Source organism: Manis pentadactyla, chromosome 17 (assembly GCF_030020395.1).
Source record: "Manis pentadactyla isolate mManPen7 chromosome 17, mManPen7.hap1, whole genome shotgun sequence".
In the NCBI taxonomy this organism is placed as follows: Eukaryota; Metazoa; Chordata; class Mammalia; order Pholidota; family Manidae; genus Manis; species Manis pentadactyla.
The window spans coordinates 36268361-36295803 of record NC_080035.1 but is presented as its reverse complement, the minus strand read 5'-3'; the positions used below and the strand labels follow the sequence as shown (position 1 = coordinate 36295803).

Below are 27443 nucleotides of genomic sequence, written 5' to 3'. Positions count from 1 at the left end.
CAAGTTATTTCCTGAATGAATGGAGGGATGAATGAATGAAGGAAACTAATATTCCTGAGAATGGATTTATTCATTTCTTACTCAATAATGAGGTGTCCTCAGTGCCATGGTCTGTATATTTTGCTACATATTAGGTGCTCAAAAAATAGTAAACTGAAGTGAATTACCTTTTTGTTGAATTGTTATTAGATGGATAATAAAACAGCCTACTCATTTTATCAGTGATTCATTTAATGGCACAATAAAAGTTACCCTCTAAAAATGGTACTTTACAAGAGATTATTCATTAACTCAACAAATGTTAAGTAGCTAAGGTATATTCTTAGATTTCACCATGTAGGAATGAAAGTATGGCTACTATTCTCAAGGAGCTCACCATCAAGTGAGGAAAGCAGACAAACATACAGTACGGAGCTCACTAATCCAGTATGGTAATGTCCAAGTATGAGTGCAATTGTATGTGAAAAGGCAATGATTCCTCCTGGAGAAGTTAGGGAGAGCTTCAGCAGAAGCATGGCATTCAGTTCATCCAAAAAAGACGAATAGAAGTACACTGGGTAATCAAAGTGAGGAGCTTGGTGTTTCGTAAGGCAACATGAGGAATAAGGAACTGGAGGTGTGAAAATAGCCATAAGCTTCTTGTACTTAGTATACAGTGGGTGGGGAATGAGAGGTAATGGGACTGAAAAAGATCATCTGGAGGTATATTGTGGGGGCCTTTTAAGTCATGTATGAGCCTCAGCTATACCCTTTGGACAACAATACCATTAGCTTATGCAACCTGTGGCATTGCCATCTGCAAAAATTAGTGCCATTAAACCTTCCTCTAACCAGTGGAGCCCAGGGACCTAGCCCAGATCCAGTCTATCTGAACTAAAAACACACGGTGAAATAAGATTCCTTGCACTGTGCAGAATCGAATTCTGTCCCTCCCAGTGTTCGGTTGATATCCTTTGGCATAAAAAGTGTAGCTTTAGCATACTTTCAGTTACTTGAGATCCATTTTGATTTTCCAGCCTAATAAGTTAATGTTTTATTATATATGCTAGCTATTTTCTTCTTGAAGGCTGAAAGGTGTTCTGTAACACTCCAGTTACACCTTCATATTGTATTTACCATTTTTTTTTTTATTAAATAATTATTTTTTATTGAAGGGTAGTTGACGCACAGTATTACATTACATTAGTTTCAAGTGTACAACACAGTGGTAGAACATTTATATACATAATTCTAGGTTCCAGCTATCACCCTACCAAGCTGTTACAATATCTTGACTATATTCCTTATGCTATACATTACATCCCGGTTACTTATTTATTTTACCATTGGAAGTCTGTCCTTTTTTTTTTTTTTTTTGTGTGAGGGCATCTCTCATATTTATTGATCAAATGGTTGTTAACGACAATAAAATTCTGTATAGGGGAGTCAATGCTCAATGCACAATCATTAATCCACCCCAAGCCTAATTTTCGTCAGTCTCCAATCTTCTGAGGCATAACAAACAAGTTCTTACATGGAGAACAAATTCTTACATAATGAATAAGTTACATAGTGAACAGTACAAGGGCAGTCATCACAGAAACTTTCGGTTTTGCTCATGCATTATGAACTCTAAACAGTCAGTTCAAATATGAATACTCATTTGGTTTTTATACTTGATTTATATGTGGATACCACATTTCTCTCTTTATTATTATTATTTTTAATAAAATGCTGAAGTGGTAGGTAGATGAAAGATAAAGGTAGAAAACAGTTTAGTGTTGTAAGAGAGCAAATGTAGATGATCAGGTGTGTGCCTGTAGACTATGTGTTAATCCAAGCTAGACAAGGGCAATAAAACATCCACGTATGCAGAAGATTTCTCTCAGAACAGGGGGGGTGAGGTTCTAAGCCTCACCTCTGTTGATCCCCAATTTCTCACCTGATGGCCCCCCTGTGACTGTGCCTGTCTTAGGTTGTTCCTCCCTTGAGGAATCTTACCCGTCTCTGGCTAACCAGTCATCTTCCGGGGCCATACAGGGAAATGTGAAGTTGGTAAGTGAGAGGGAAGCCTTATTGTTTGAAAAGATTAGCTTTTTACTTCTTTGCATATTTATGCCCTGTGGCTTCTATGCCCAGCATTTGTCTTGAGGTATCTTTACCACTTGGAGGAGTTATGATACTCGGTAAATTTGATATGAGGCACGAATTCTATTTAAGGGTTGTAATTAGGAAGGAAGAAGAAAAGCTATAGAAGTAGCAGACGGAAGAAAACATGGGAAGATTGATTATTTCTTTGACATATCTTCTTGTAGAGTAACTTCAGCATATATAGGTTTTAAGCTACTACTTAAATTGCGCACACACATTAACATAATAGGAGTATAGTTACATAACCAAAGCATATCTGTAATTACCAGCCATCTCCAGTGAAACCAAGAAAACCAGTTACGCACCTTAGGCATTTGTGAAAACTTATCTATGATATGGTGGATATTGTCCAACTGAACTTGAACAGTCTGAGAGAAATCAGACAAATTAAAACAACCCATTCCTGGGGACTGTTCACATGCCATATGTTCTTTTAACAGTAAATAGTCTGTAGTTGTAAGAGTTTGGAGCGCTACAATTTGCACTTCTCCAAATTCTTGGTTGAGTTCCAACAGTATAAATCCAGTCAAATTTGTTGTTTTACTGTATGCACAGGCCAGCTTAGATATCTCCTTCCTCATTCCCATGGCAAGTCCAGGAACTGGTGGGATGAGTGCATCTACTGCTGTAGCAGTGCGTGGATCTTTGTTGGGGTTTTTTGATGATCATCTTCTGGCATGAGTCTTCCAGAGAGTGCAGATGTTGGAAGTTCTTTTTCATATCGTATCTTAGTTCATTTTCGGGGTAGCCCAATTAGGCTTTGATCCTCTGTATAAACACAAACAGACCCTTTGCCTACACTTTTATATGCCCTTTATACCCTTGTGTAGAACTCGTTGGAGGTTACCACACAGGAACTGCCCTTTTTTTTTTTTTTGCTTTGTTTTTGGTATCACTAATCTACACTTACATGACGAATATTATGTTTACTAGGCTCTCCCCTATACCAGGTCTCCCCTATAAACCCCTTTACAGTCACTGTCCATCAGCATAGCAAAATGTTGTAGAATCACTACTTGCCTTCTCTGTGTTGTACAGCCCTCCCTTTTCTCCTACCCCCCCATGTATGTTAATCTTAATACCCCCCTACTTCTCCCCCCCTTATCCCTCCCTACCCACCCATCCTCCCCAGTCCCTTTCCCTTTGGTACCTGTTAGTCCATTCTTGAGTTCTGTGATTCTGCTGCTGTTTTGTTCCTTCAGTTTTTCCTTTGTTCTTATATTCCACAGATAAGTGAAATCATTTGGTATTTCTCTTTCTCCGCTTGGCTTGTTTCACTGAGCATAATACCCTCCAGCTCCATCCATGTTGCTGCAAATGATTGGATTTGCCCTTTTCTTATGGCTGAGTAGTATTCCATTGTGTATATGTACCACATCTTCTTTATCCATTCATCTATTGATGGACATTTAGGTTGCTTCCAATTCTTGGCTATTGTAAATAGTGCTGCAATAAACATAGGGGTGCATCTGTCGTTCTCAAACTTGATTGCTGCGTTCTTAGGGTAAATTCCTAGGAGTGCAATTCCTGGGTCAAATGGTAAGCCTGTTTTGAGCATTTTTATATACCTCCATACTGCTTTCCACAATGGTTGAACTAGTTTACATTCCCACCAGCAGTGTAGGAGGGTTCCCCTTTCTCCACAGCCTTGCCAACATTTGTTGTTGTTTGTCTTTTGGATGGCAGCCATCCTTACTGGTGTGAGGTGATACCTCATTGTAGTTTTAATTTGCATTTCTCTGATAATTAGCGATGTGGAGCATCTTTTCATGTGTCTGTTGGCCATCTGTATTTCTTTTTTGGAGAACTGTCTGTTCAGTTCCTCTGCCCATTTTTTAATTGGGTTATTTGTTTTTTGTTTGTTGAGGCGTGTGAGCTCCTTATATATTCTGGACGTCAAGCCTTTATTGGATGTGTCATTTTCAAATATATACTCCCATACTGTAGGGATCCTTCTTGTTCTATTGATGGTGTCTTTTGCTGTACAGAAGCTTTTCAGCTTAATATAGTCCCACTTACTCATTTTTGCTGTTGTTTTCCTTGCCCGGGGAGATATGTTCAAGAAGAGGTCACTCATGTTTATGTCTAAGAGGTTTTCGCCTATGTTTTCTTCCAAGAGTTTAATGGTTTCATGGCTTACATTCAGGTCTTTGATCCATTTTGAGTTTACTTTTGTATATGGGGTTAGACAATGGTCCAGTTTCATTCTCCTACATGTAGCTGTCCAGTTTTGCCAGCACCACCTGTTGAAGAGACTGTCATTTCGCCATTGTATGTCCATGGCTCCTTTATCAAATATTAATTGACCATATATGTCTGGGTTAATGTCTGGATTCTCTAGTCTGTTCCATTGGTCTGTGGCTCTGCTCTTGTGCCAGTACCAAATTGTCTTGATTACTATGGCTTTATAGTAGAGCTTGAAGTTGGGGAGTGAGATCCCCCCTACTTTATTCTTCTTTCTCAGGATTGCTTTGGCTATTCGGGGTCTTTGGTGTTTCCATATGAATTTTTGAATTATTTGTTCCAGTTCATTGAAGAATGTTGCTGGTAGTTTCATAGGGATTGCATCAAATCTGTATATTGCTTTGGGCAGGATGGCCATTTTGACGATATTAATTCTTTCTAGCCACGAGCATGGGATGAGTTTCCATCTGTTAGTGTCCCCTTTAATTTCTCTTAAGAGTGACTTGTAGTTTTCAGAGTATAAGTCTTTCACTTCTTTGGTTAGGTTTATTCCTAGGTATTTTATTTTTTTTGATGCAATTGTGAATGGAGTTGTTTTCCTGATTTCTCTTTCTGTTGGTTCATTGTTAGTATATAGGAAAGCCACAGATTTCTGTGTGTTGATTTTGTATCCTGCAACTTTGCTGTATTCCGATATCAGTTCTAGTAGTTTTGGGGTGGAGTCTTTAGGGTTTTTTATGTACAGTATCATGTCATCTGCAAATAGTGACAGTTTAACTTCTTCTTTACCCATCTGGATTCCTTGTATTTCTTTGTTTTGTCTGATTGCCGTGGCTAGGACCTCCAGTACTATGTTAAATAACAGTGGACAGAGTGGGCATCCGTGTCTAGTTCCCGAACTCAGAGGAAATGCTTTCAGCTTCTCGCTGTTCAGTATAATGTTGGCTGTGGGTTTATCATAGATGGCCTTTATTATGTTGAGGTACTTGCCCTCTATTCCTATTTTGCTGAGAGTTTTTAAAATGAATGCATGTTGAACTTTGTCAAATGCTTTTTCAGCATCTATGGAGATGATCATGTGGTTTTTGTCTTTCTTTTTGTTGATGTGGTGGATGATGTTGATGGACTTTCGAATGTTGTACCATCCTTGCATCCCTGGGATGAATCCCACTTGGTCATGGTGTATGATCCTTTTGATGTATTTTTAATTCGGTTTGCTAATATTTTGTTGAATATTTTTGCATCTACGTTCATCAGGGATATTGGTCTGTAGTTTTCTTTTTTGGTGGGGTCTTTGCCTGGTTTTGGTATTAGGGTGATGTTAGCTTCATAGAATGAGTTTGGGAGTATCCCCTCCTCCTCTATTTTTTGGAAAACTTTAAGGAGAATGGGTATTATGTCTTCCCTGTATGTCTGATAAAATTCCGAGGTAAATCCATCTGGCCCGGGGGTTTTGTTCTTGGGTAGTTTTTTGATTACCGCTTCAATTTCGTTGCTGGTAATTGGTCTGTTTAGATTTTCTGTTTCTTCCTGGGTCAATCTTGGAAGGTTATATTTTTCTAGGAAGTTGTCCATTTCTCCTAGGTTTCCCAGCTTGTTAGCATATAGGTTTTCATAGTATTCTCCAATAATTCTTTGCATTTCCGTGGGGTCCGTCGTGATTTTTCCTTTCTCGTTTCTGATACTGTTGATTTGTGTTGACTCTCTTTTCTTCTTAATAAGTCTGGCTAGAGGCTTATCTATTTTGTTTATTTTCTCGAAGAACCAGCTCTTGGTTTCATTGATTTTTGCTATTGTTTTATTCTTCTCAATTTTATTTATTTCTTCTCTGATCTTTATTATGTCCCTCCTTCTGCTGACCTTAGGCCTCATCTGTTCTTCTTTTTCCAATTTCGATAATTATGACATTAGACCATTCATTTTGGGATTGCTCTTCCTTTTTTAAATATGCTTGGATTGCTATTTACTTTCCTCTTAAGACTGCTTTTGCTGTGTCCCACAGAAGTTGGGGCTTAGTGTTGTTGTTGTCATTTGTTTCCATATATTGCTGGATCTCCATTTTGATTTGGTCATTGATCCATTGATTATTTAGGAGCGTGTTGTTAAGCCTCCATGTGTTTGTGAGCCTCTTTGCTTTCTTTGTACAGTTTATTTCTAGTTTTATGCCTTTGTGGTCTGAAAAGTTGGTTGGTAGGATTTCAATCTTTTGGAATTTTCTGAGGCTCTTTTTGTGGCCTAGTATGTGGTCTATTCTGGAGAATGTTCCATGTGCACTTGAGAAGAATGTATATCCCGCTGCTTTTGGATGTAGAGTTCTATAGATGTCTATTAGGTCCATCTGCTCTACTGTGTTGTTCAGTGCTTCCGTGTCCTTACTTATTTTCTGCCCAGTGGATCTATCCTTTGGGGTGAGTGGTGTGTTGAAGTCTCCTAGAATGAATGCATTGCAGTCTATATCCCCCTTTAGTTCTGTTAGTATTTGTTTCACATATGCTGGTGCTCCTGTGTTGGGTGCATATATATTTAGAATGGTTATATCCTCTTGTTTGACTGAGCCCTTTATCATTATGTAGTGTCCTTCTTTATCTCTTGTTACTTTCTTTGTTTTGAAGTCTATTTTGTCTGATATTAGTACTGCAACCCCTGCTTTCTTCTCACTGTTGTTTGCTTGAAATATGTTTTTCCATCCCTTGACTTTTAGTCTGTACATGTCTTTGGGTTTGAGGTGAGTTTCTTGTAAGCAGCATATAGATGGGTCTTGCTTTTTTATCCATTCTGTTACTCTGTGTCTTTTGATTGGTGCATTCAACCCATTAACATTTAGGGTGACTATTGAAAGATATGTACTTATTGCCATTGCAGGCTTTAAATTCGTGGTTACCAAAGGTTCAAGGTTAGCCTCTTTAGTATCTTACTGCCTAACTTAGCTCGCTTATTGAGCTGTTATATACACTATCTGGAGATTCTTTTCTTCTCTCCGTTCTTGTTCCTCCTCCTCGATTCTTCATATGTTGGGTGTTTTGTGCTGTGCTCTTTCTAGGAGTGCTGCCATCTAGAGCAGTCCCTGTAAGATGTTCTGTAGAGGTGGTTTGTGGAAAGCAAATTCCCTCAGCTTTTGTTTGTCTGGGAATTGTTTAATCCCACCGTCATATTTGAATGATAGTCGTGCTGGATACAGTATCCTTGGTTCAAGGCCCTTCTGTTTCATTGTATTAAATATATCATGCCATTCTCTTCTGGCCTGTAGGGTTTCTGTTGAGAAATCTGACGTTAGCCTGATGGGTTTCCCTTTATAGGTGACCTTTTTCTCTCTAGCTGCCTTTAAAACTCTTTCCTTGTACTTGATCTTTGCCATTTTAATTATTATGTGTCTTGGTGTTGCCCTTCTTGGATCCTTTCTGTTGGGGGTTCTGTGTATTTCCGTGGTCTGTTCGATTACTTCCTCCCCCAGTGTGGGGAAGTTTTCAGCAATTATTTCTTCTAAGATACTTTCCATCTCTTTTCCTCTCTCTTCTTCTTCTGGTACCCCTATAATACGGATATTGTTCCTTTTGGATTTGTCACACAGTTCTCTTAATATTGTTTCATTCCTGGAGATCTTTTTATCTCTCTCTATGTCAGCTTCTATGCGTTCCTGTTCTCTGATTTCAATTCCATCAATGGCCTCTTGCATTCTATCCATTCTGCTTATAAACCCTTCCAGAGTTTGTTTCATTTCTGCGATCTCCTTTCTGGCATCTGTGATCTCCTTCCGGACTTCATCCCATTTCTCTTGCGTATTTCTCTGCATCTCTGTCAGCATGTTTATGATTCTTATTTTGAATTCTTTTTCAGGGAGACTGGTTAGGTCTGTCTCCTTCTCTGGTGTTGTCTCTGTGATCTTTGTCTGCCTGTAGCTTTGCCTTTTCATGGTGATAGGAATAGTCTGCAGAACTGGGACGAGTGACGGCTGGAAGGACTTCCTTTCTTGTTGGTTTGTGGCCCTCCTCTCCTGGGAGAACAGCGGCCTCTAGTGGCTTGTGCTGCGCATCTGCGCGCAGACAGGGTTTCTGCTTCCTGCCCGGCTGCTATGGAGTTAATCTCCGCTGTTGCTGTGGGCGTGGCCTGGCTCGGGCAGCTACTCCAAAATGGTGGAGTCGCGTTGGAGCAGGAGCGGCTGGGAGGCTATTTATCTCCGTAAGGGGCCTCCCTGCTCCCTGCAGCCCAGGGGTTAGGGTGCCCAGAGATCCCGGATTCCCTACCTCTGGATTAAGTGACCCGCCCTGCCCCTTTAAGACTTCCAAAAAGCACCCGCCAAAACAAAACAACGCCCACCAAAAAAAAAAGAAAAAAAAATTTTTTTAATTAAAAAAAAAAAAAAGTTTTTAATAAAAAAAAAAAAAAAAAAAAAAGGAGGTCGTTCGTTTTTCTTTATTCTGCGGTGCCAGCCTCAGGCCTCTGCTCACCGGTCTTTCTGCCCTGTTTCCCTAGTATTGGGGTCCCTATCCCTTTAAGACTTCCAAAAAGCGCTCGCCAAAACAAAACAGCAAAAAAGCAAAAAAAAATGGTTGCGCGCTTTTCTTATGCCCTCTGTCGCCCAGCCTCCAGTGCCTGCTCACTGTTCTTGCTGCCCTGTTTTTCTAGTCTCCAGGGCCCTGCACTCTGGCCTGGGTGGCTGGGGCTGGGTGTTCGGCAGTCCTGGGCTCCGTCTCCCTCCCGCTCTGCCTGCTCTTCTCCCGCCGGGAGCTGGGGGGAGGGGCGCTCGGCTCCCGCGGGGCCGGGGCTTGTATCTTACCCCCTTCGCGAGGCGCTGGGTTCTCTCAGGTGCGGATGTGGTCTGGATATTGTCCTGTGTCCTCTGGTCTTTATTCTAGGAAGGGTTGTCTTTGTTATATTTTCATAGATATATGTTGTTTTGGGAGGAGATTTCCGCTGCTCTACTCACGCCGCCATCTTCTGCCCCTCCCGTATTTACCATTTTTTTACTGCATTCTTTTGTAACCATATAAAGATACTATTTATTTCTCTTTTACAAAGTTACTTGTTGATGACAAATATGAAGATTTAGATGACAAATATGAAGATTTATATTTTTTACTAGCTTCAGACCAAATAAAAGTTGAAAATAGGTTGTAATACATTTCAGGTTTTCAAAATTTGGCCTCTGAAAAAAGACTGCCAGAGTTGTAATTATAAACTGCCACTTACTAACTGTGAATTTTAGCAAGTTATTGAGCCTTTTCCTGCCAGGTTTGCCATCTGTAAAGTGGGGATAAGTACCGTTCTCACTGGGTTGTCTTCTGAGCACATGTAGCAAAGCATCCTCAGTAATGTTGTGTTAGGTGCTCAGTCTGTGTTGGCTGGTGGTGCTATTAGTATTGCCGTTATTATCATTGTTATTTGAGGGTTTTCTTTTGCAAATATCAGCAGCTGCAGGATCAAACTTGTCCAAGTAGGCATCATAGTGTGTGATCCAAGGGTACCACATGGAACAGTACAACTGCCTATTTTCAAGCATTACATAGTCCATCAGCTGTGGCTTGGCAGTTTCATTCCAAAGTTCAAGACCTTGCTTCCTCATCTTTGATTGCAGGTGTTCCCAAAAGTCGACGAGGAGAAATTTGGCAGTTCCTTGCTTTACAGTATCGTCTAAGACACAGACTGCCTAATAAACAACAGCCTCCTGACACATCCTATAAAGAACTTTTAAAGCAGCTCACGGCTCAGCAGCATGCAATTCTGGTGGATTTAGGTATGTTCACCATATTAATGCTTGTTTACAAAAGTAAGCAATAGAGGCCTTTGTGGAGTCTTTTGGGCTTTTGTTCACTTGTTTGTTTCTGTTTGGCACTGATGACAAGGATCTGCTGATGCAAGGCTGCTGATTCGTCCTTTCTGAGGGCAAGTTGGCGTCATATCTGTTGAAGATACCATAAATGTTTGAGTAGAAAGTGAAGTTGTCATCCCCAGGCTTGCCCTCTGAAAAGGGAGTTACCTTAAATTTGAATGATTATAATGTCATGTTATCAGGTACTCTCAGTTCCTGTATTTTGAATGACTGACTTTTGTTTGAGATAGACAACTATCTCAGTCAACACTAGTTTTGAACTAGGTTAGAGTAGGTTAAAGGGGCATCAAAATTTTTTAACAAAGGTCTACAAAGAATTCCCAGACATACCATGGAAAACAAGCTTTTGGATATCATTTTACAAAGGAATACAGTAAGTGGTTGTGTTGTGGCAATCATGAATACATCCCTATAGAATGAGAGAAAAATTAGCTGTCCTGATGTTATTATGGGTACTTGCGACCTGGGGGAGAATTTCGAGTAACAGCATCATAAAGCTATCTTTTTAAATACTGAATTTCAAATAAATTACGGAAAGTAAAAATGCTGTGATTTAGAAAATTATATTGTCTCTAGTTTTTCTCTAAATGAACATGTTATAATATATATTTTATTATTTAAAAATATCTAATTTACTGGATTAAATATTGTACACTGACATTTGACTGTTTGATCTGTATCCCTAAAAGCTGATTTATTTGCAGTGGCCATAGAATGTTACTTGAGCTCATTTGGGAAAACAAGAGATTACCTTATAATTGGGATCATCATATATTTCAACTTATAAAAATCACTGGCCAAAACTTAGTTCTGCCTTCTATTCCATTTGGATGACAAATAGCTTTTGTTGGGAAAAGGCCTGAGTAGTAAATACTTTTTGAAAAGGGGAATTTTACAGAAAAACTGAAGACTTCAGTCCTTGTCCAGATTCTACCACTGAACTCTGGTTTTAGACAAATTGCATTGCTTCTGAGTCTCAATCTTCTCTCTTAAATGAGGACATGGACTTAGGCAATCGCCATGGATCCCCGCAGGTCTGTGGTTCTGTAACTGGAAATTGATGTTCAGACTAGACATTGGGACGGTGCATTTGGGGCTAGTCAGGATGTGCTCATAAAGGGAAGGGGTGATGACATCAGATAACAGGGGAAGGCTGGTCAGAAAAAATGGAGCTGGAATCAATATTTTAGATAATATATTTATAGTTTTCCTTAGCAAAAACATTCAGTGAGAAAGTAAAATGATCATTAAAAACTTGTGCATTTGGCTCTCTACCTGTGGCTGTCTGTGTTTCCTCAGTGTGTTCTTGTTTTCTCATATCTTTGCCTTATTCTGCAGAATTAATCGTATCAGTTCTGTGGGCGGGGTTGGGGGAAGCACTTTTTTTTTTACTTATTTTTATTAAGGTATGATTGATATACACTCTTATGAAGGTTTCACATGAAAAACAATGTGGTTACTACATTTAATGATATTATCAAGTCCCCACCCATACTCCAATGCAGTCACTGTCCATCAGTGTAGTAAGATGCCACAGATGCGCCTTCTCTGTGCTACACTGTTCTCCGCGTGATCCCCCACACCATGTGTACTAAACATAATACCCCTCAATCCCCTTCTCTCTCCCTCCCCACCCACCCTCCCCCACCCCTCCCCTTTGGTAACCAATAGTTCATTCTTGGAGTCTCCGAGTCTGCTGCTATTTTGTTCCTTCAGTTTTGCTTCATTGTTATACTCCACAAATGAGGGAAATCATTTGGTATTTGTCTTTCTCCGCCTGACTTATTTCACTGAGCATAATGTCCTCCAGCTCCATCCATGTTGTTGCATTTGTTTCTTTCTTATGGCTGAATGGTATTCCATTGTGTATATGTACCACATCTTCTTTATCCATTCATCTACTGACGGACACTTAGGTTGCCTCCATATTTTGGCTATTGTAAAAAGTGCTGCAATAAACATAGGGGTGCATATGTCTTTTTGAATCTGAGAAGTTGTATTCTTTGGGTAAATTCCTAAGAGTGGGATTCCCGGGTCAAATGGTATTTCTATTTTTACTTTTTTGAGGAACCTCCATATTGTTTTCCACAATGGTTGAACTAGCTTACATTCCCACCAGCAGTGTAGGAGGGTTCCTGGGGGGAGTACTTTTAAGCATACGTAGTGGAAAACATTTAAGAACCTGGCACTCTGACAAGTTCTCACTGATGTGAGCAGTTGTTTCACAAGGAAGCTGCTGTCCTTCTTCATTTCCATGGGCTAAGGAAAGTCCTGTGCCAGTGTGCACAGCTTTGGTGGTGAGGATAGGTGTGTTTCTGTGTTTAGCAGCTTCTCAGTGATCCAGGACTGACTTTGTTTGCTTGCTGAAGTGTCTCTATGGTAATTTTATACCCAGAGGTGAATTTTAGAGGGGAATTTATTTGAAATGAGCTTGACTTTTGCTTTTCTGGTCATTTTTGAATGTATTAAAAAAGAAAAGAGGTTTACATGGCTCAAGGAGATGGTTTAAGAAACAGAAAGTAAAGGATATTTGGAAAAAGAAGTATTTACTGAATGATAGACTGACTGTAAAACAAAACAACTCTAAAAAGTCCCTCTAGTGTCGTATTCCAAGAATAGCAGTAATAAATCTGCTTATAGACTACTAAAATGTCTTTTTAAATAATGTTATACCTTTTATGGAATTCTAATATCAGTTAGGGGGTGGGCTTTATGTGAATTTGGAATTTGACTTGATTTATAGATAGAATAAATTTTATGTCGTATTTTCCTGGGATAGGCCCTTGATTGGTTGAACAAATTTTTTCTAGAAAGCAGTTCTGGTTAGCATCAAACATTTGCTTCCCTCCTATAGATGTTTAGAAGCAGAGGTGGCCTGGCAGGTAGAATTTGGAGATTGGCTAGAGAGAGACTCTTAGATATGTATTCCAAGCAGCTCTTACTGGTTTGAAGAGTGTTTGTTTGTTCTTGGAAAACACGGGAATGCAATTTCACTTTGGTCTTCAAAGCATTTGGACATCTCCAAAATATTTATTTCTTTTCCTCTACAGGAAGGACGTTTCCTACTCACCCTTACTTTTCAGCACAGCTTGGAGCAGGGCAACTGTCACTCTTTAACCTCTTGAAGGCCTATTCATTACTGGACAAAGAAGTGGGTTACTGTCAGGGGATCAGTTTTGTGGCTGGAGTCCTGCTTCTGCATATGAGTGAAGAGCAAGCCTTTGAAATGCTGAAATTCCTCATGTACGACCTCGGCTTCCGCAAGCAGTACAGACCCGACATGATGTCACTACAGGTGAGGCAGTAGATTTTTCACGAGAAACACATGAAGCTCTTGCCAGAAATCTTGGCAGTATCCCTCTTCTAAATTACAGATTGGATTTGAAGAAATTTAGACCTGGTATCTTGGAATTTGGATAAACATGAAGACATGTTTTAGTTCACGGTTGTAGTGTGAGATTTGTGATTTTGCTACTCCCCTAGGTAAATGGCATCCGTATGCAGAATAAGTTTTCTGTAAAGTTCCCAAAATGGATAAATAAACAATTCTAGAAAGGCGAGGGGTGTACTCTAGTCTCTATCCCCTAAGTCTGTAAGTCACACAGAGAAAGTATCAAGTTATCTTTATTCATTTTTCTTCAGTTTTTCAGTTGAAACGCATCATAGATCTTATATTTAAATCTGACAATATAATGGCTTTTTTCTTTTACTTTGTGTGCATAAGTGGCAGATATACATGTCTTGGTTCTTCTTGAACTCACCATGTCTCCCCTCCTTTATCTTAAGTCAGACAGGTCCTCATAGAGGAAAGCCATCCAGGGTCAATGGTACTTTTCAGTCTGCTTTCATCATGTTCTGGAAACACGCTATTATGATGCTTTGTTATCCTAAGTGGGGTACACGCTACCATTACCATCTTCAACCTACCTAAAGCACCCTTTTACACATTCTCTTCTCTAGTTTCAATGTTACGTTCCTTAGCGTATTGGTTTCTAACAAGCTATAGATGTATCACAAACAGCTACGACCTTGCAATGTAAAGCTTGTGGTAGTAAAAATATAAAGGAAGATTTAAAAGAGAAGAACGTCAGGGTTCTCCTTTAATATGAGGCAGGCATGACATCCAGATAGTCATAATATTGTGCTTTCAATAAAAAGTAAAATACTTAAAAAACACTCTTAAAATATACTCTTTCCTGGATTCCAGTGATCCATTTTTGCTTTTAAGTGTTTTAGTTATCAATCTATAGGCAAAAAGAACTATTTTTTCATCTTATGAATATCATTGTAAGTGATACTTTCTTGAGAGGGTGAGTGGAAAGGAAGTGCTCTGTTTTTCTTTGCTTCTCCAAGATGAAATTTGTGCTAGGGAAATAGGGCTTCCTCCCCAACGCTGGGTTTCAGGTATGAGTTTGTGTAAAAGGTGTTCACTGGGACACATAAATATGGTGATTTGATTCCTGGTTGATGACTATTCATAAGTGCATTAGCATTCCATAAGTCAAATAATGGCTTCGAAAGGCTCTATTTTTTACTTTATTTTTAAACAGTTTACCTGAGTTGTATGGATAAGAAGCATTGGTACCCTTATAAGGAAATAAATAGCTCTGGTTTCCAGAAATAACAGGTAGCAATTATTAAATTTTCAAAGAATGAAGAGTACTTGTGAGTGGTGTTTTATTTTAGTCCATAAATAGGGAAGTTGCAACTACCATTTTAAAAATGCAATGATTTTTTTCAATTTAAAAATTCCTCATCAATTTGACATTACCAAAACTTGAATAATTTGGATGTATACATTAATTTAATATGGCCTGCAACTACCAAGAAGTATTTTATGTCTATAATTATGAAATCTTTGGTGGCAGCATGCATATAGGCCACAAAGATGAGCAGACCTTATTTTAGGAGAGTAGATCTTTTTGCCTCTGTGAAGCAGCATACAATACTTTTTCACTTTCTACAGCAGCATTTTTTATCCAATCAACATGACTTTCAAAAGTGGAAGCACAGTAGGCTTGGGACCAGCTGATAGGATGTCTGATTCCCCACAGGGTGTGAGCCCAGCAGGTCCTCTGCCTCAGCTCCCTTGCCGTAAAATGAGGGGCTTGAGGCCTCTTTGAACTATGTCTCATCATGTTTTGTGTCTGCTGTTTTCTGTGTTAATAACATTCTTTTTATCTAAAGTCTTTGCCCTCCACTTTTTTCCACCTTCTTTCCCACCCTTCTCATCTCCCTGCATCTAGTTCTGCCTCTTCCATCCGAAGATTTGCCATGTTATTCTATAAAGTACAATTGAAGAATTTTTTATTCTTAGCAAGTGGCATTTTATTATGCACATTTCCTTTGAAGAAACACTGAAATTTTTTTATTTGCCTTTTCGAAAGAAACTTAATGTAAATATACCTTGATGGAAGAAATGTGCTCAACCCTTAGTTTAGAATGAAGAAAAAAATGTAAGGTGCGTTTTAAAAATTCAGCATTGAAGTACGGTTTCTGTGCTACATACACAGCTAAACAAGAACAGGATGCTTTTGATGGTATGGCTTTTTTTCCTGCTAATTAGACTTTGATTTTTGTGCTACCAAAATGCTAATTCTTTTATTGATAGAGCCCAGTATGTCTAATTTTTAAATTCTAAGTGGCGTAAGGGAAATATCTGGTATTTTTCAACATGACTAAATTAGTGAGATGATAATCTCATTTTTTAAACCTTTATGTTTGACTGCAGCTAAGCTCCTTATTTTATAGCTATGACTTCCTGAGGCTCTGTAACTTTTTCCTTTTACAGTTTGTGTGGAAACCTAGTTTCCACCGATACATGTTTTGGATGAAAGTCAAACAAATAATTTGCTGTATTTATATATAGTATTTGATTTTCAGTTTTGTGCTCTGGAAACCACAGTTGTTGAATTCACAAAATAATTAGTTATTTTAATGTAATTTTGTAGAGGTAACTATTTAAGGGTAGTATTTCAATGATATTGTCTAGTGAGAAAAGTTCTATTCAGTAAATGTATATGTACTGTATACATTTCACATCAAAATGCTAAGCTGTTAAAACTGATTGAGGAACCTCTATTCAGTCCTGTACTGTGTGAATAACAAATTAAAGCACAATTCAAAGATTTGCTTATTATTTACTACACTTTAGCTACCACAGACCTAAGAGTTTAAAAGTTGCCATATGCTTGCTTGATAATTTTTTGAACTCAGAATAATCATCTCAGTAGCAAAATGAAATAATTTCTTCTTTTAATACTGAAAACATTCAGAGTGCACTTAATCATTCAAAGTGCTTTAATCCCCTTTGTCATGAAAAATATGTTGCTGGAATATTAGAATGTGTTCCTTGGATACTAGAAATCATATCTCAAGCTCTAGCTCCATCCCATTCCAAGCTCTGCAGTGTCCTGGCGTGCAGATTGCCTGGCAGGGTCCAAGCCAGAGCTCCATCCTAAATCAGGTGTGGGGTCTGGCAAACAGAGATGAGCTTTGCTTCTGAACTGAGTATGGTAGATTCTTGAGAATGGGGGCTTTTCTGGAATTGGTCTGAAATGAGAATGGATCTTGCATGAGAGTCCTGAGCCAGGACAGTTCTGATTAAAAGCAATGCCTTCCACATAAGGAAAATACCATTTCCATATGTATATTATGTATATGTGACACCAGAACACACATAATAGAGAAACCTACTTAACAGTCTTAGATGGACTTCTTGTGACTTGCTTGATGACTTGAGTTGAGAGAAGTTGGACATTAATATCACCTTTAACATAAAAATAAAAATAAAGTAATACTGCCTTTATTTATTGAATATATGTGAATGTGTTATAAAAGAGCAATAAAATTAAAGTTAACATATTTTTATGAACTCAGTTCAGAATTAGTTTTATGAACTAAATGCATATTTTAATTTTCTTCTCCAAATTAACTTCAGATTCAAATGTACCAGCTGTCCAGGCTCCTCCATGACTACCACAGAGACCTCTACAGTCACCTTGAAGAGAATGAAATCAGCCCCAGTCTTTATGCCGCCCCCTGGTTTCTCACATTGTTTGCCTCTCAGTTTCCACTAGGCTTTGTAGCCAGAGTTTTTGGTAAGAGATGCCTATAATCAAATGGGACGGTGTTATTTATTCCAAGGAATATACTTCTAACCATATGGTGCCCCGATTATTTTAGCATATGTTACACAGAACAGCGCATTGATAATGGGATTTAATAAATGTGCCCAGCTCTTGTCTGAGAGCGATTTGAAATCTTAAATAAAATTAAAATGAAAAGGGAAAGAAAAAAGAATTGGACTCCTGTATTTGAGTAAGTGGTACTGTAGCTCTTATTTACATTTATACCTAAAAATCAGAGTACACTTTTTAAAAATCTGAACTAAGTACTTTGTGTAATTTTCTAGATTTTTATACACATCTTTCCTCCCTCCGTTTTTTTTTTTCTTCCTTTCCTCTTGTCCTCTTCAACGAGGATTCAAAACACAGAGAAACATATTCTCTCACTGGGTCAGTGGAAGTACCTCTATCCATGTTATTCTAATGGCACTTCTTAATTTGATTTTTTGTTTTTAACAAAGTGACTGAAATTACTGTTTCATTGCTCAAGTGACCCTCCCTTCAGGCCAGCGCAGTGGTGGCCCCAGTCTCTACGAGGGTGGCTCAGGGACAGCACTGAGCACGGGCAGCAGGGCCTGGGGCAGGTGACTGCGTTTCCGTCTTGCTCCGCTACAGTGTCTGCACCAGGAATGAAAAGAGAGTATGCCATGGTTTGTGCTCCCTTTGGGGACCCTTCAGTCTATTCCAAGTCTCCAGTTAGGCTTGGCTAAGTCCATTATTTAAAAAGCAAACGTTTTATCAGAAACAGCTCTTTCCTGGAGGTTTGTTCTCGTGTTTAGGACCTCGATGACCTCAGAAAGGGTTCCCATGGTTTTATGTTCTGCTCATGTATCTGGTATCCATGGTGAAAGCAGTCAGTATTTACAGTGGTCAGTATGCTTTTGCTACACAGGAGCTTTTTGTCAAATTGTTGAGTATTGACCCAATTGTAGGTCATTACCGGCATTAAAAAAATAATAATAATTAGAACAGAATATAGTGAAAATAGATAAAGGGTTGCAAATAGTAAGGAAAAATGTTCAGAGAAACTTCTGTTTTGAAGATGTATTATGTTTAATATGTGTATATGTTAAAGACAGTGCATGGTGTCTTTAGTGTGGGGGGCTGTGTTTTAAAAGATTAAACACTGCAGTAACACAATGATATAAATATTAGCAGTGGCGCAATCTGTAGACAAAGTGCAGCAGAAGAGTAAAATCAAGATGCATGAAATCAAGTGTTCACCAGAGTTTTCTTCTTTACTGAATAGACAGAATTGCTTTTCTCCAGTGAAGTTTTTCTTGAAGCTTGGGTCCCTATTAATGAGTCTCCTATAAATTCTTTATATATACATATAGTTTATAAATACATATTTATATGTTTATTCTATATAAATAGCTATCTTCTCAGAGAATAGTTTATCAAATCAAAATGATGTTTCAGGGCATCTCTCTCTGACTTACCCTTGGAAGCGTGGTATTAGTTCAAGAAGCCAATCACCCTGTGGTCTGTATTTTGCTATGAGCATGTGAGAGATGCTGTCAAGCTCTACAATAGCTGCTTGATCCTTATCTTGGTGTTGAGGAAAAAATAGAGACTGTCAGGAAAGGGAAAGATGCATAAGCAAGAATGTCCATGTTTAAACTAATTACTTCACAGCTCCTTCTTTCTTAAAGACTCCCTGTTGCTTGTTGATTACAGGGTGGCATAGGTCGAGAGAAACTTTCGTACAAAAGTATTTGGTATTTTTTAAAGTATTGTGTGTTTGTACTTGTTAGGAAGTTGTACTTGCTAAGAGTTCAGAGTTAGGGTGGCACTGCTTTTTCTCTTTCACTTCTGATTTAGGTTATATATTGGTTTTGATTTCTGAAGGCTTTTAAAGTTTCTTGCTGGTATAGGTTTAGTTATGCATTAACTGGTTCATTTACCTTTCCATTATGGTAATGAACATTTAAATAGTACTGATTTGTTATGTTGATTTGTTTTTATATTCCCTTCTGAAGAAAAATCTAAATATATATTGAATAAGAGTCTTTGAGGTTTACTTCCTCTCTGTTAAATTTTCCGCTAATAATTTTAAGTACTAGACAAACAGGTAATTTATCTTTTTCTTTTTACTATGGCCTTATCTGAGATTCCTAAGTACGTTAAGTCTATCTAAACATGTTTAATGTTAATATTAAATATTCAGTCATATTATTATTTTTTTGAATTTAGGTGATTTTGACCAGTTTTCTTTCTTTTTTTTTTAAATTAAAGTATCATTGATATACGATCTTATGAAGGTTTCATATAAACAACATTGTGGTTTCAATATTCACCCATATTATCAAGTCCTCAACCCCCCCCATTGCAGTCACTGTCTATCAGCATAGTAAGATGCCACAGTCATTGTCTTTTCTGTGCTGCACTGCCTTCCCTGTGACCTACCTATATTGTGATTGCAAATTATAATGCCCCATAGTCCCCTTCTCCCTCCCTCTCCACTCACTATCCCCAACCCCTCCCTTTGGTAACTGCCAGTCCCTTCTTGGAGTCTGTGAGAGTCTGCTGTTGTTTTGTTCCTTCAGTTTTGCTTTTGTTGTTATACTCCACAAATGAGTGAAATCATTTTTGACCAGTTTTCTTTTACAAATTATTCCTGTGGTCATGAAAATTCTCTCTTCTTTTTAGATATTATTTTTCTTCAGGGGACTGAAGTTATATTTAAGGTTGCACTCAGCCTACTGAGCAGCCAAGAGACACTTATAATGGAATGTGAAAGCTTTGAAAATATTGTTGAATTTCTTAAAAGCACACTACCTGATATGAATACATCTGAAATGGAAAAAATTATCACACAGGTACGATTTAAATAATAAGATACAAGATTATATAGCATTTTCTCAAATAATCATGAATTAAATCTTTAGTATAAAGATGTAGTTTTGCTTGGTAGGTATCTTTTAAAAATTTTATCTGATATATATTATTTAGAAATGAGACTTGTATAATTTGTACACTGTGACATTGTGTGGTTATGCACAGGAAAAGTGGTTCAGTGCTGCGTAATGAGTTTCAGCAATCTGAATTTAAATCAGTAATAAGACTGAAGATGTAACTGACAGGGTTAGGGGACCTAAGAAACAAAGTGAGACCTTTGTGATATTGTTAATTCTGTTTTAAAATATATCAGGAGTACATGTGGCCAGAGTGTAGCCTTTGGACTTAGTATTGGGTTTGCATCATCTAGCTTTTTTACTAGTTGTTTGGCTTGTGTGCATCACCCTAATCTTCTGAACCCTAGTATTATAACCCCCAAAATGGGACAATACTGACCCAAGATGATTTGTGAGGCTTAAATGAAGAGACTTGCATCAGTCAGGGTCCTTTGTAGGAAAGAGTCTACCTTCAATGATTCAAATGATGGTGCCGTTTACAGAGGCCGGGGCAGGGTTAAGGAAACCAGGCAAGGATGTCCAGGTGCCCAGGAACTGGTAACGGAGAGAAGCTGTTCATACCCATGGTGCTGAGGGAGAAGATGAGGATGTAATAGTGTTACTGGGCCCTCTGAATGCAAGAACTATAGAGGATGTTTTTCCGGAGGTTTTTGTGCTCTTGATGAGCCAGAAATAATCAACCTCTCTCTCCTGCCCCTTCCTATCTCCTACAGACCCCTCCCACTGGCCATACCCAACCAGAAGCCAGCAGAAAAGGAATTGTGGGGAATGCAGGTCACAAGGGTCTGTCTCCCAGGATAGAGCAGAATGGATGAGGGCCGAGAATGGATCTAGGGAAATGGAAAGTAATCAGCACACTATATAGTCCCTGGCTCTTTGGAAATTAACATGGGGATTACCTGGTTTAGAGATATTTGATAGGATTAATGGATAGAATTTATAGTCAGGCAGATTTAAATTTGATATGAGACTTTTCTAACAATTAGAATTGATGAACTAAGGAATGAACTGCTGATATTAAAGGAGGCCTGATGAACATTATTTATGGTCGCTGATAAATGCCAATAATGCAGAAAAGCACAAAGAAAATAAAAGTAACTACGAGTCTCAACACCTTGAGATTTAAAACCTTTTAAACTTATTTTTACACATCTTTCTTTGCTTATATACACATATGTAACAGTTTCACATAAGTGAAATCATACTGTGCATGCTGTTTTGTGTTTTTTATTATATAAAATATTTTTCATTAAAATGAACATTTTTCCATGCCAATAACTATAGATCTATACCATCATTTTTAATGGTGTAATAGTCTATTGTATCCCCCACAGTGCTTGTTTGAAAGGGATGACCAGGTCGCCTGGGAATCTCATTTAAATTCTAAGACTTGAGTATCTTGAATGGTAGTAGAGTAAGTAAGTACGGCAGCTTTTTCCGTGGTTTCTTCTCTCCCACAGATTAGTATAGACACCACTGCTTATATGGCAGCTGCTGCCTCTCTGTCCCTTGCAAGTTGAGACTGAGGAGGGGTCAGCTGTCTCTAATCTCTAAGCAAACTGTCCACTATTTGGTGGTGATATGGGAGAGCAGAGGCAGACCTGATTAAACCCTACAGTTCTGTACAGTGCTCAGGGTATGCGAGTTTAAGATTCACTGTGTGGTAGAATATGTACATGTCTCCTAAGAGGCTCACATAGAATAGCAGATGGGTGATTATATTTACATAAAGACTTTTCTGGCCAATTGACAAATACTTAGAAATGTTTTGATCTCATTATGGAAATATCCTGTGCAATTGTGCTTAATACTCAGCAAAGATTATCTCTAACACAGATAAGAATTACTCTATAATTAACTTTTATGTGGTATACTACATTTTCAGAGATAGTTACCAGACTATGTATATTTTTTTGCAAAATACCCTTGAACATGAACTTACTCTAGTGTCTTGGCCTCATTATGAGAACCGTTCAGTTGTGTAGAAATATTCTATTTGTTCTTATATTGACAATCACACATATTATTCTTTCTATTGATATGCCATTTGATATGCCATTAGTCATCATTAATGTATGTGGAAATCTATATGATGTATACCCAGTGCACAGACTGTGTCCTGCTGTGTGTACTGAAGGCCAGACTAACCGATAGTGTTTTCATGACAGGTTTTTGAGATGGATATTTCTAAACAGTTGCATGCCTATGAGGTGGAATATCACGTGCTTCAGGATGAGCTTCAGGAATCTTCATATGCCTGTGAGGATAGTGAACCTCTGGAGAAGCTGGAGAGGGCCAATAGCCAACTGAAAAGACAAAACATGGATCTCCTAGAAAAATTACAGGTAAAAGACAATGATACAGTCCTTGAATGCCTTCTGCATGCACTGAACTATACTGGGAATGACAGAGATGTGACATGGATTGAACCACTGCTGAAGATGGGCCCGTGGACTAGACTGTGTCCATGTGCTCTGAGGGCTACAGATGCATGTAACAATTTCAGTATATCACTTGGGAGAGAAAATGTACAGTCATAAAATAGTTAAATGGCAATTCACAGCAGAATCTGCTTAAATACCTATTGGGTGTTGCACATATTTGGTTAAATTTCAGGGAGGAGGGGTTGAATATGGGAAATGGGGAAGCTCTGGGGAACTTGGGGCCTGAGCTGGACTCTGAAGAGTTGGGGGAAGAAATGAATGAGGAGAATGGGGTGGGGTTTGGTATAAATAAGGAGGATGTGGCTGAGCAGCAGAGTCAGCTTGTCATCAGTAAAGATTTCTGTTGGGAAGAAGTGGGACAAATACAGTGCAGGCAGAATTGTAGATAACTTTCCGTGTCAGGCAGAAAAGTGTGGCTTTAAACCTGTTGAGAGGGAGTTCTCTCAAAAGTTTTTGAGCTGTACTTTAGAGATCAGTCTAGAAACCTTGATGAGAACAGCTTAGAATGGGAGAGGAGGTAGAGAGGCTGGCTCAAAATCATTTGCAGAAAGAAATCTGATTGGTGATGGTGAGAATTGTCTAGAGTAAAACTCACTGAACTGGAAAGGAGCCACTTATGAGAAAAGTGAATGAAAACATGTAACACACAGTCCCTGTCATAGGGAAGTTAATTACTTGGGAATATAAAATACTGTATATTTATTTATAAATGCACACTTGTAAATGCAGTAAGCAATTTATTATAAGCTAATACTCTTCAGCTGCAACTTGTATGATGTGTGCTGTGTATCCAGGCCCTGGGCTTACGAGTGATTAGAGGAGGGGAGGTTCGAAGGTGACCTTCTCGGTCCAGGGGAGATGAATTCGGAGTTAGAGCTTAAGTGCCTAATGGCTCCTTGGTTTCTGTCCTCCGCTCCCCATCTCCCCGCTTCCCCACACTGCACCTGTCCCCAGACCAGAGAACACTAATACTCTGCTTCTGTGTGGTGGGTCCCCTGACAAGAATGGCTTGGAGAGAAACTGCACAGAAATGAGGCACCTCTTTTGTTCCCCAAGAATTAGGAGAACTCAGTTTCTTCACTTCATTTTACATTACCTCGCACTTATAGAATGCCTTTCTTATTTGAAAGGGAGCAATATTGTTTAGTTTCAAGAAATAAAATAAATAGGTAGGGTATTGTACCTTAGCACTTGAATGTTTCATTGGTGATTAATAGAGCACTTCCTTGCCAGGGAAGGTGGGTTTGTGCATGTTTTATATTGTAATGATTCTTATTAACAGTTACAAACTTTTTTGTGGACAGTTCAATGTTGTCATGTCAGGGGTTCCCTCGTTATGTCATCATGCCAGGTTTGCACAGAACTTGAGAACCCCTAACACCCATGAAAACTGATAGGATCCTAAGTGTGTGTTAAAGACCCTGTATTTGCAGTCAGAGGGCAAAAATCCTCTTGTATCATCTTTGGATAGTGTCAGGAATCTCCTGATTTCCTTCAGTCATGCCAGAGCCCACTCACTCCAGCGGAACCTCCACCACTCTGGGATTTTGATTTAATGTTGCATTTTTGGTGTATTCAGTGAAATGAGATATATTTTGTTAGTACCGTAGTTATATTTTTGAGAAACCTAAACATCTCCATTTAGTGGAGAGTTCCAGAATACTTGCTTCACATGCTGTTTTAGTAAGTCATATGATATGCTTGGTTAATAGAGGTCAGGTCTGGCTGCTACTATAATGAAGAACCCATCTTCAGATTTTTGATTTGGCCAATTTTGGTTCCCCCCCGCCCCCCCCGCAAACAGATGGCTCATGCTAAAATCCAGACCTTGGAATCCAACCTGGAAAACCTTTTGACCAGAGAGACCAAAATGAAATCTTTAATCCGGACCCTGGAGCAAGAGAAAATGGCTTACCAAAGGACAGTGGAGCAGATCCGGAAGCTGCTGCCCGCCGATGCGCTCAGCGACTGTGACGTGCTGCTGAGAGACCTAAACTGCAACCCCAACAACAAAGCCAAGACAGGAAGCAAGCCTTAGTCGGAGAAGTGCCGCTCTGCAGACCACGCTCCCGGGATGCCACGGAAGGGAAGAGCCCGCGCGCTGCCCGCGCAGCTCCGGACGCGGGAGCCGCCGAGTGTGTGCTGAGCCCGTGGGCGCCGGCGGCCCTCGCTCTCACGGAGGCGGCCAGTCCTAGGCCATTGTTCATATATAGACTGTTTCGGTTGTTGTTGACAGTGTACATATATAAAAAATGGACGTAAAGAGTTCATGCTTTCAGATAAAAGCAGTAGGTATAGTTAGACGAATTTTTACAATCAAAACTTAATGAAATCCACACCAAAGGGAAGTTAAAATGCAATTCCCCTTGGACACATGTGATTCATTTGTAGTGAAACAAAGCTAGAGCATCTTTGTTGAAATATACTTGAATAAAATGAATGTATTTTTTTCTCCAAAGAACAGCATGTTTCACTCAATGGTGGAAGGTGGAAATATCTGTGTACCTTTATATGTATCTGTCTTAAAATCTACTGACATCGTATATATGAGGAAAATTATTGCCAGTCACTCTCCAGTGGGATTTTCAGGAAGGTGAGGGTTTTCTTCCTCTGCCTGTTTTGTGCCAACTAGCATGTTGCATCTACATGCATTTTGAGTCTGCTTAGGTATTAACTTTAGATGTGGGTAAAGAGTAAGCAAGACATCAGGCTGTCTGCCCACCCAGCTAAAGGTGAAAGAGAATGTTGCTAATTTTCTAGCAAATTAGACCAGCATTGTTACTCAAACTAAAAATATCAGGCCTCAGAAATTTAATTCAGGACCTAAATTGTCTAGGTCAGCCTTCTACAGTTTTATTTAAATTCCTCCTACAATTGTGGAACAGACCCCCCCTTTTACTTGGTGACAAGAATTTTCCATTTTCCCACCAAAATGTGGGAGCTCTTAATTTAATACTCTGTACCCTTGATGAAGGATAAGGAAATGCAGTTATGACTGGTTTTCCAAAGATAATAAACTGTGTTGAGATGCTTCTTTTTTTTTTTTTTTTTTTTGCCAATCAACAGAATCTAGTAATTTCTCAATCATCTTCACCTTCTATGTGAAAATGTATGAGAACTGTGAAATGTTTTCAATAAACGGTTGAAATCCATCAGAAAAGAAGGGGATGGTGGCACCAAGCCTTTCAAAAACCTGCAGTTCTGCATTTCGACTCCTGGCTTCTCAGCCTATGGAGAGCTCATGAGAGGAAATTCATGCATGCTGGGTATTTGGAAGGGAAGTAATTTTCAAAGTAAACATGCAATTCTCCATTTCAGAGATGATGCTACAATAGTGCCTCTGAAAGTTGATGCAGCATTTTTGCCTTTCCAAACTGCTCACCATCACTGCATTGGTTAGCACATATGTTATTACAGATGGATTATCTGGGATAATTTTCTTCAAAGGGAGTTTGTTATCCACAAGCTACAATGTATTATATAGTAGAAGACTATTTCAGAAAACCGTGATGAGCAGATGATGAGTATCTGAGACCACCGCCCCCCCGCCGCCCCTACACTGTTTCCCAGTGTAAATGCAATGACATTTTCCTTGCAAATCAGTGTGCCCTCCAATCTAGGCAGTTTCTTAAAAGAAAAGAAAATCTTATAAGTACAATTAATGTAATTTCTAGATTCTAGAAGATGCTGATTCTAGGTACCCCGTCAGTTGGAACTACCAACTGATTTGTTGCTTGGACTTAGCCCAAATTTCTCTGTTTGTATGAGAGTTATTTTCCTATAAGGAATATAACAAATATCATCTAGTTACTGTCTTTTAATGAAATTACCTTATGTGTGTGATATGCAGATGGTAGCCAAGGAATCTTTAAGTTGGGAAAAGAAACTTTTCCTTTCAGTTGTTCAGTTGAAAGTCAATTTTATTCTGGGTGTTGAGAATCAGCGTTATGAGTTGTATTATTATGTTCAGAGATTAAAAGTGTCTTGGATATATTACTTCTTTTGAAAATGAAAATTCTTTTTCTTTTGTTTTTAAATGTTGTACCAGTTATGCTTCATGCATTGTGATATCTTTATCAGGTTAATGTAATGTCTAGTTAATTTCCAATAAATTCATTGCTGCAGTTTCCTTGGTTTATTTTTTTACTTTTGTTTTTAACAGGAGAGAAGAAACTTTCTTCTCCAAAGAACTTTTTTCTTCAAACTTTACAAAATTCGTAAGAGTTTGATTGTTACTTCTTAAAATTTTGGTTCACTAATAATTCTTGTTAATAGAATCAGAGACAACAGAGATAATTTTTAGAAGTATTTATGAAAGTACATTGTCAGTTACGAGCAATTTTCAACTTATTACCCAATGGAAACTTTTATGGATGAAAAAGAAGACAACCATATTGACAGATTTGCATTCTATCTCTTGTTTTCTGTGCCCCCTTCTGGATAGCAAGGGAGAAAAAAGGGGGGTTAAGAAAATATAAATTGTTCTAATTGCATCCCCAAATAATTAAGAAATTCAGGGCACTTATTGATGGATGTGATAAGAATGGGTTTACATAAAATACATGTCTTCAGAATATTCTCAAGTATCTTTGTAATCTAATGAAAGAATACTGTATCATCTTGCTAAATTTAGGACTGAAACTTAAATATTTTGCACTGTATGTAGTAGTTAAGCATTTTGAGTGTCACTGTAGGTTTTAGTAGTATAGTCTCTTAATATCCCTGTTGACTTATACCTATTTTATCACCATTTTACTGATTTGTTTTCACTATGCTAGATGAAGAATAGGAAATCTGTCATCTGAAGTACTTA

The 27443-nt window shown here is 38.5% G+C and overlaps 1 protein-coding gene across 6 annotated transcripts in view; it reads left to right on the top strand.

Moving 5' to 3' along the window:
- TBC1D4 (TBC1 domain family member 4) overlaps nt 1–26759 on the top strand; it is a 199377-nt gene extending 172618 nt beyond the window's left edge. For all 6 annotated transcript variants that reach the window (XM_036893804.2, XM_036893803.2, XM_036893802.2 and 3 more), the window contains 6 exons: nt 9887–10045; nt 13192–13436; nt 17082–17241; nt 19921–20090; nt 22355–22531; nt 24435–26759. In XM_036893804.2, the coding sequence (XP_036749699.2) occupies nt 9887–10045; nt 13192–13436; nt 17082–17241; nt 19921–20090; nt 22355–22531; nt 24435–24668 (1145 nt within the window). In that variant the 3' untranslated portion in view covers nt 24669–26759. The remainder of the gene's footprint in view (nt 1–9886; nt 10046–13191; nt 13437–17081; nt 17242–19920; nt 20091–22354; nt 22532–24434) is intronic.
- The last annotated feature ends 684 nt before the right edge of the window (nt 26760–27443 follow it).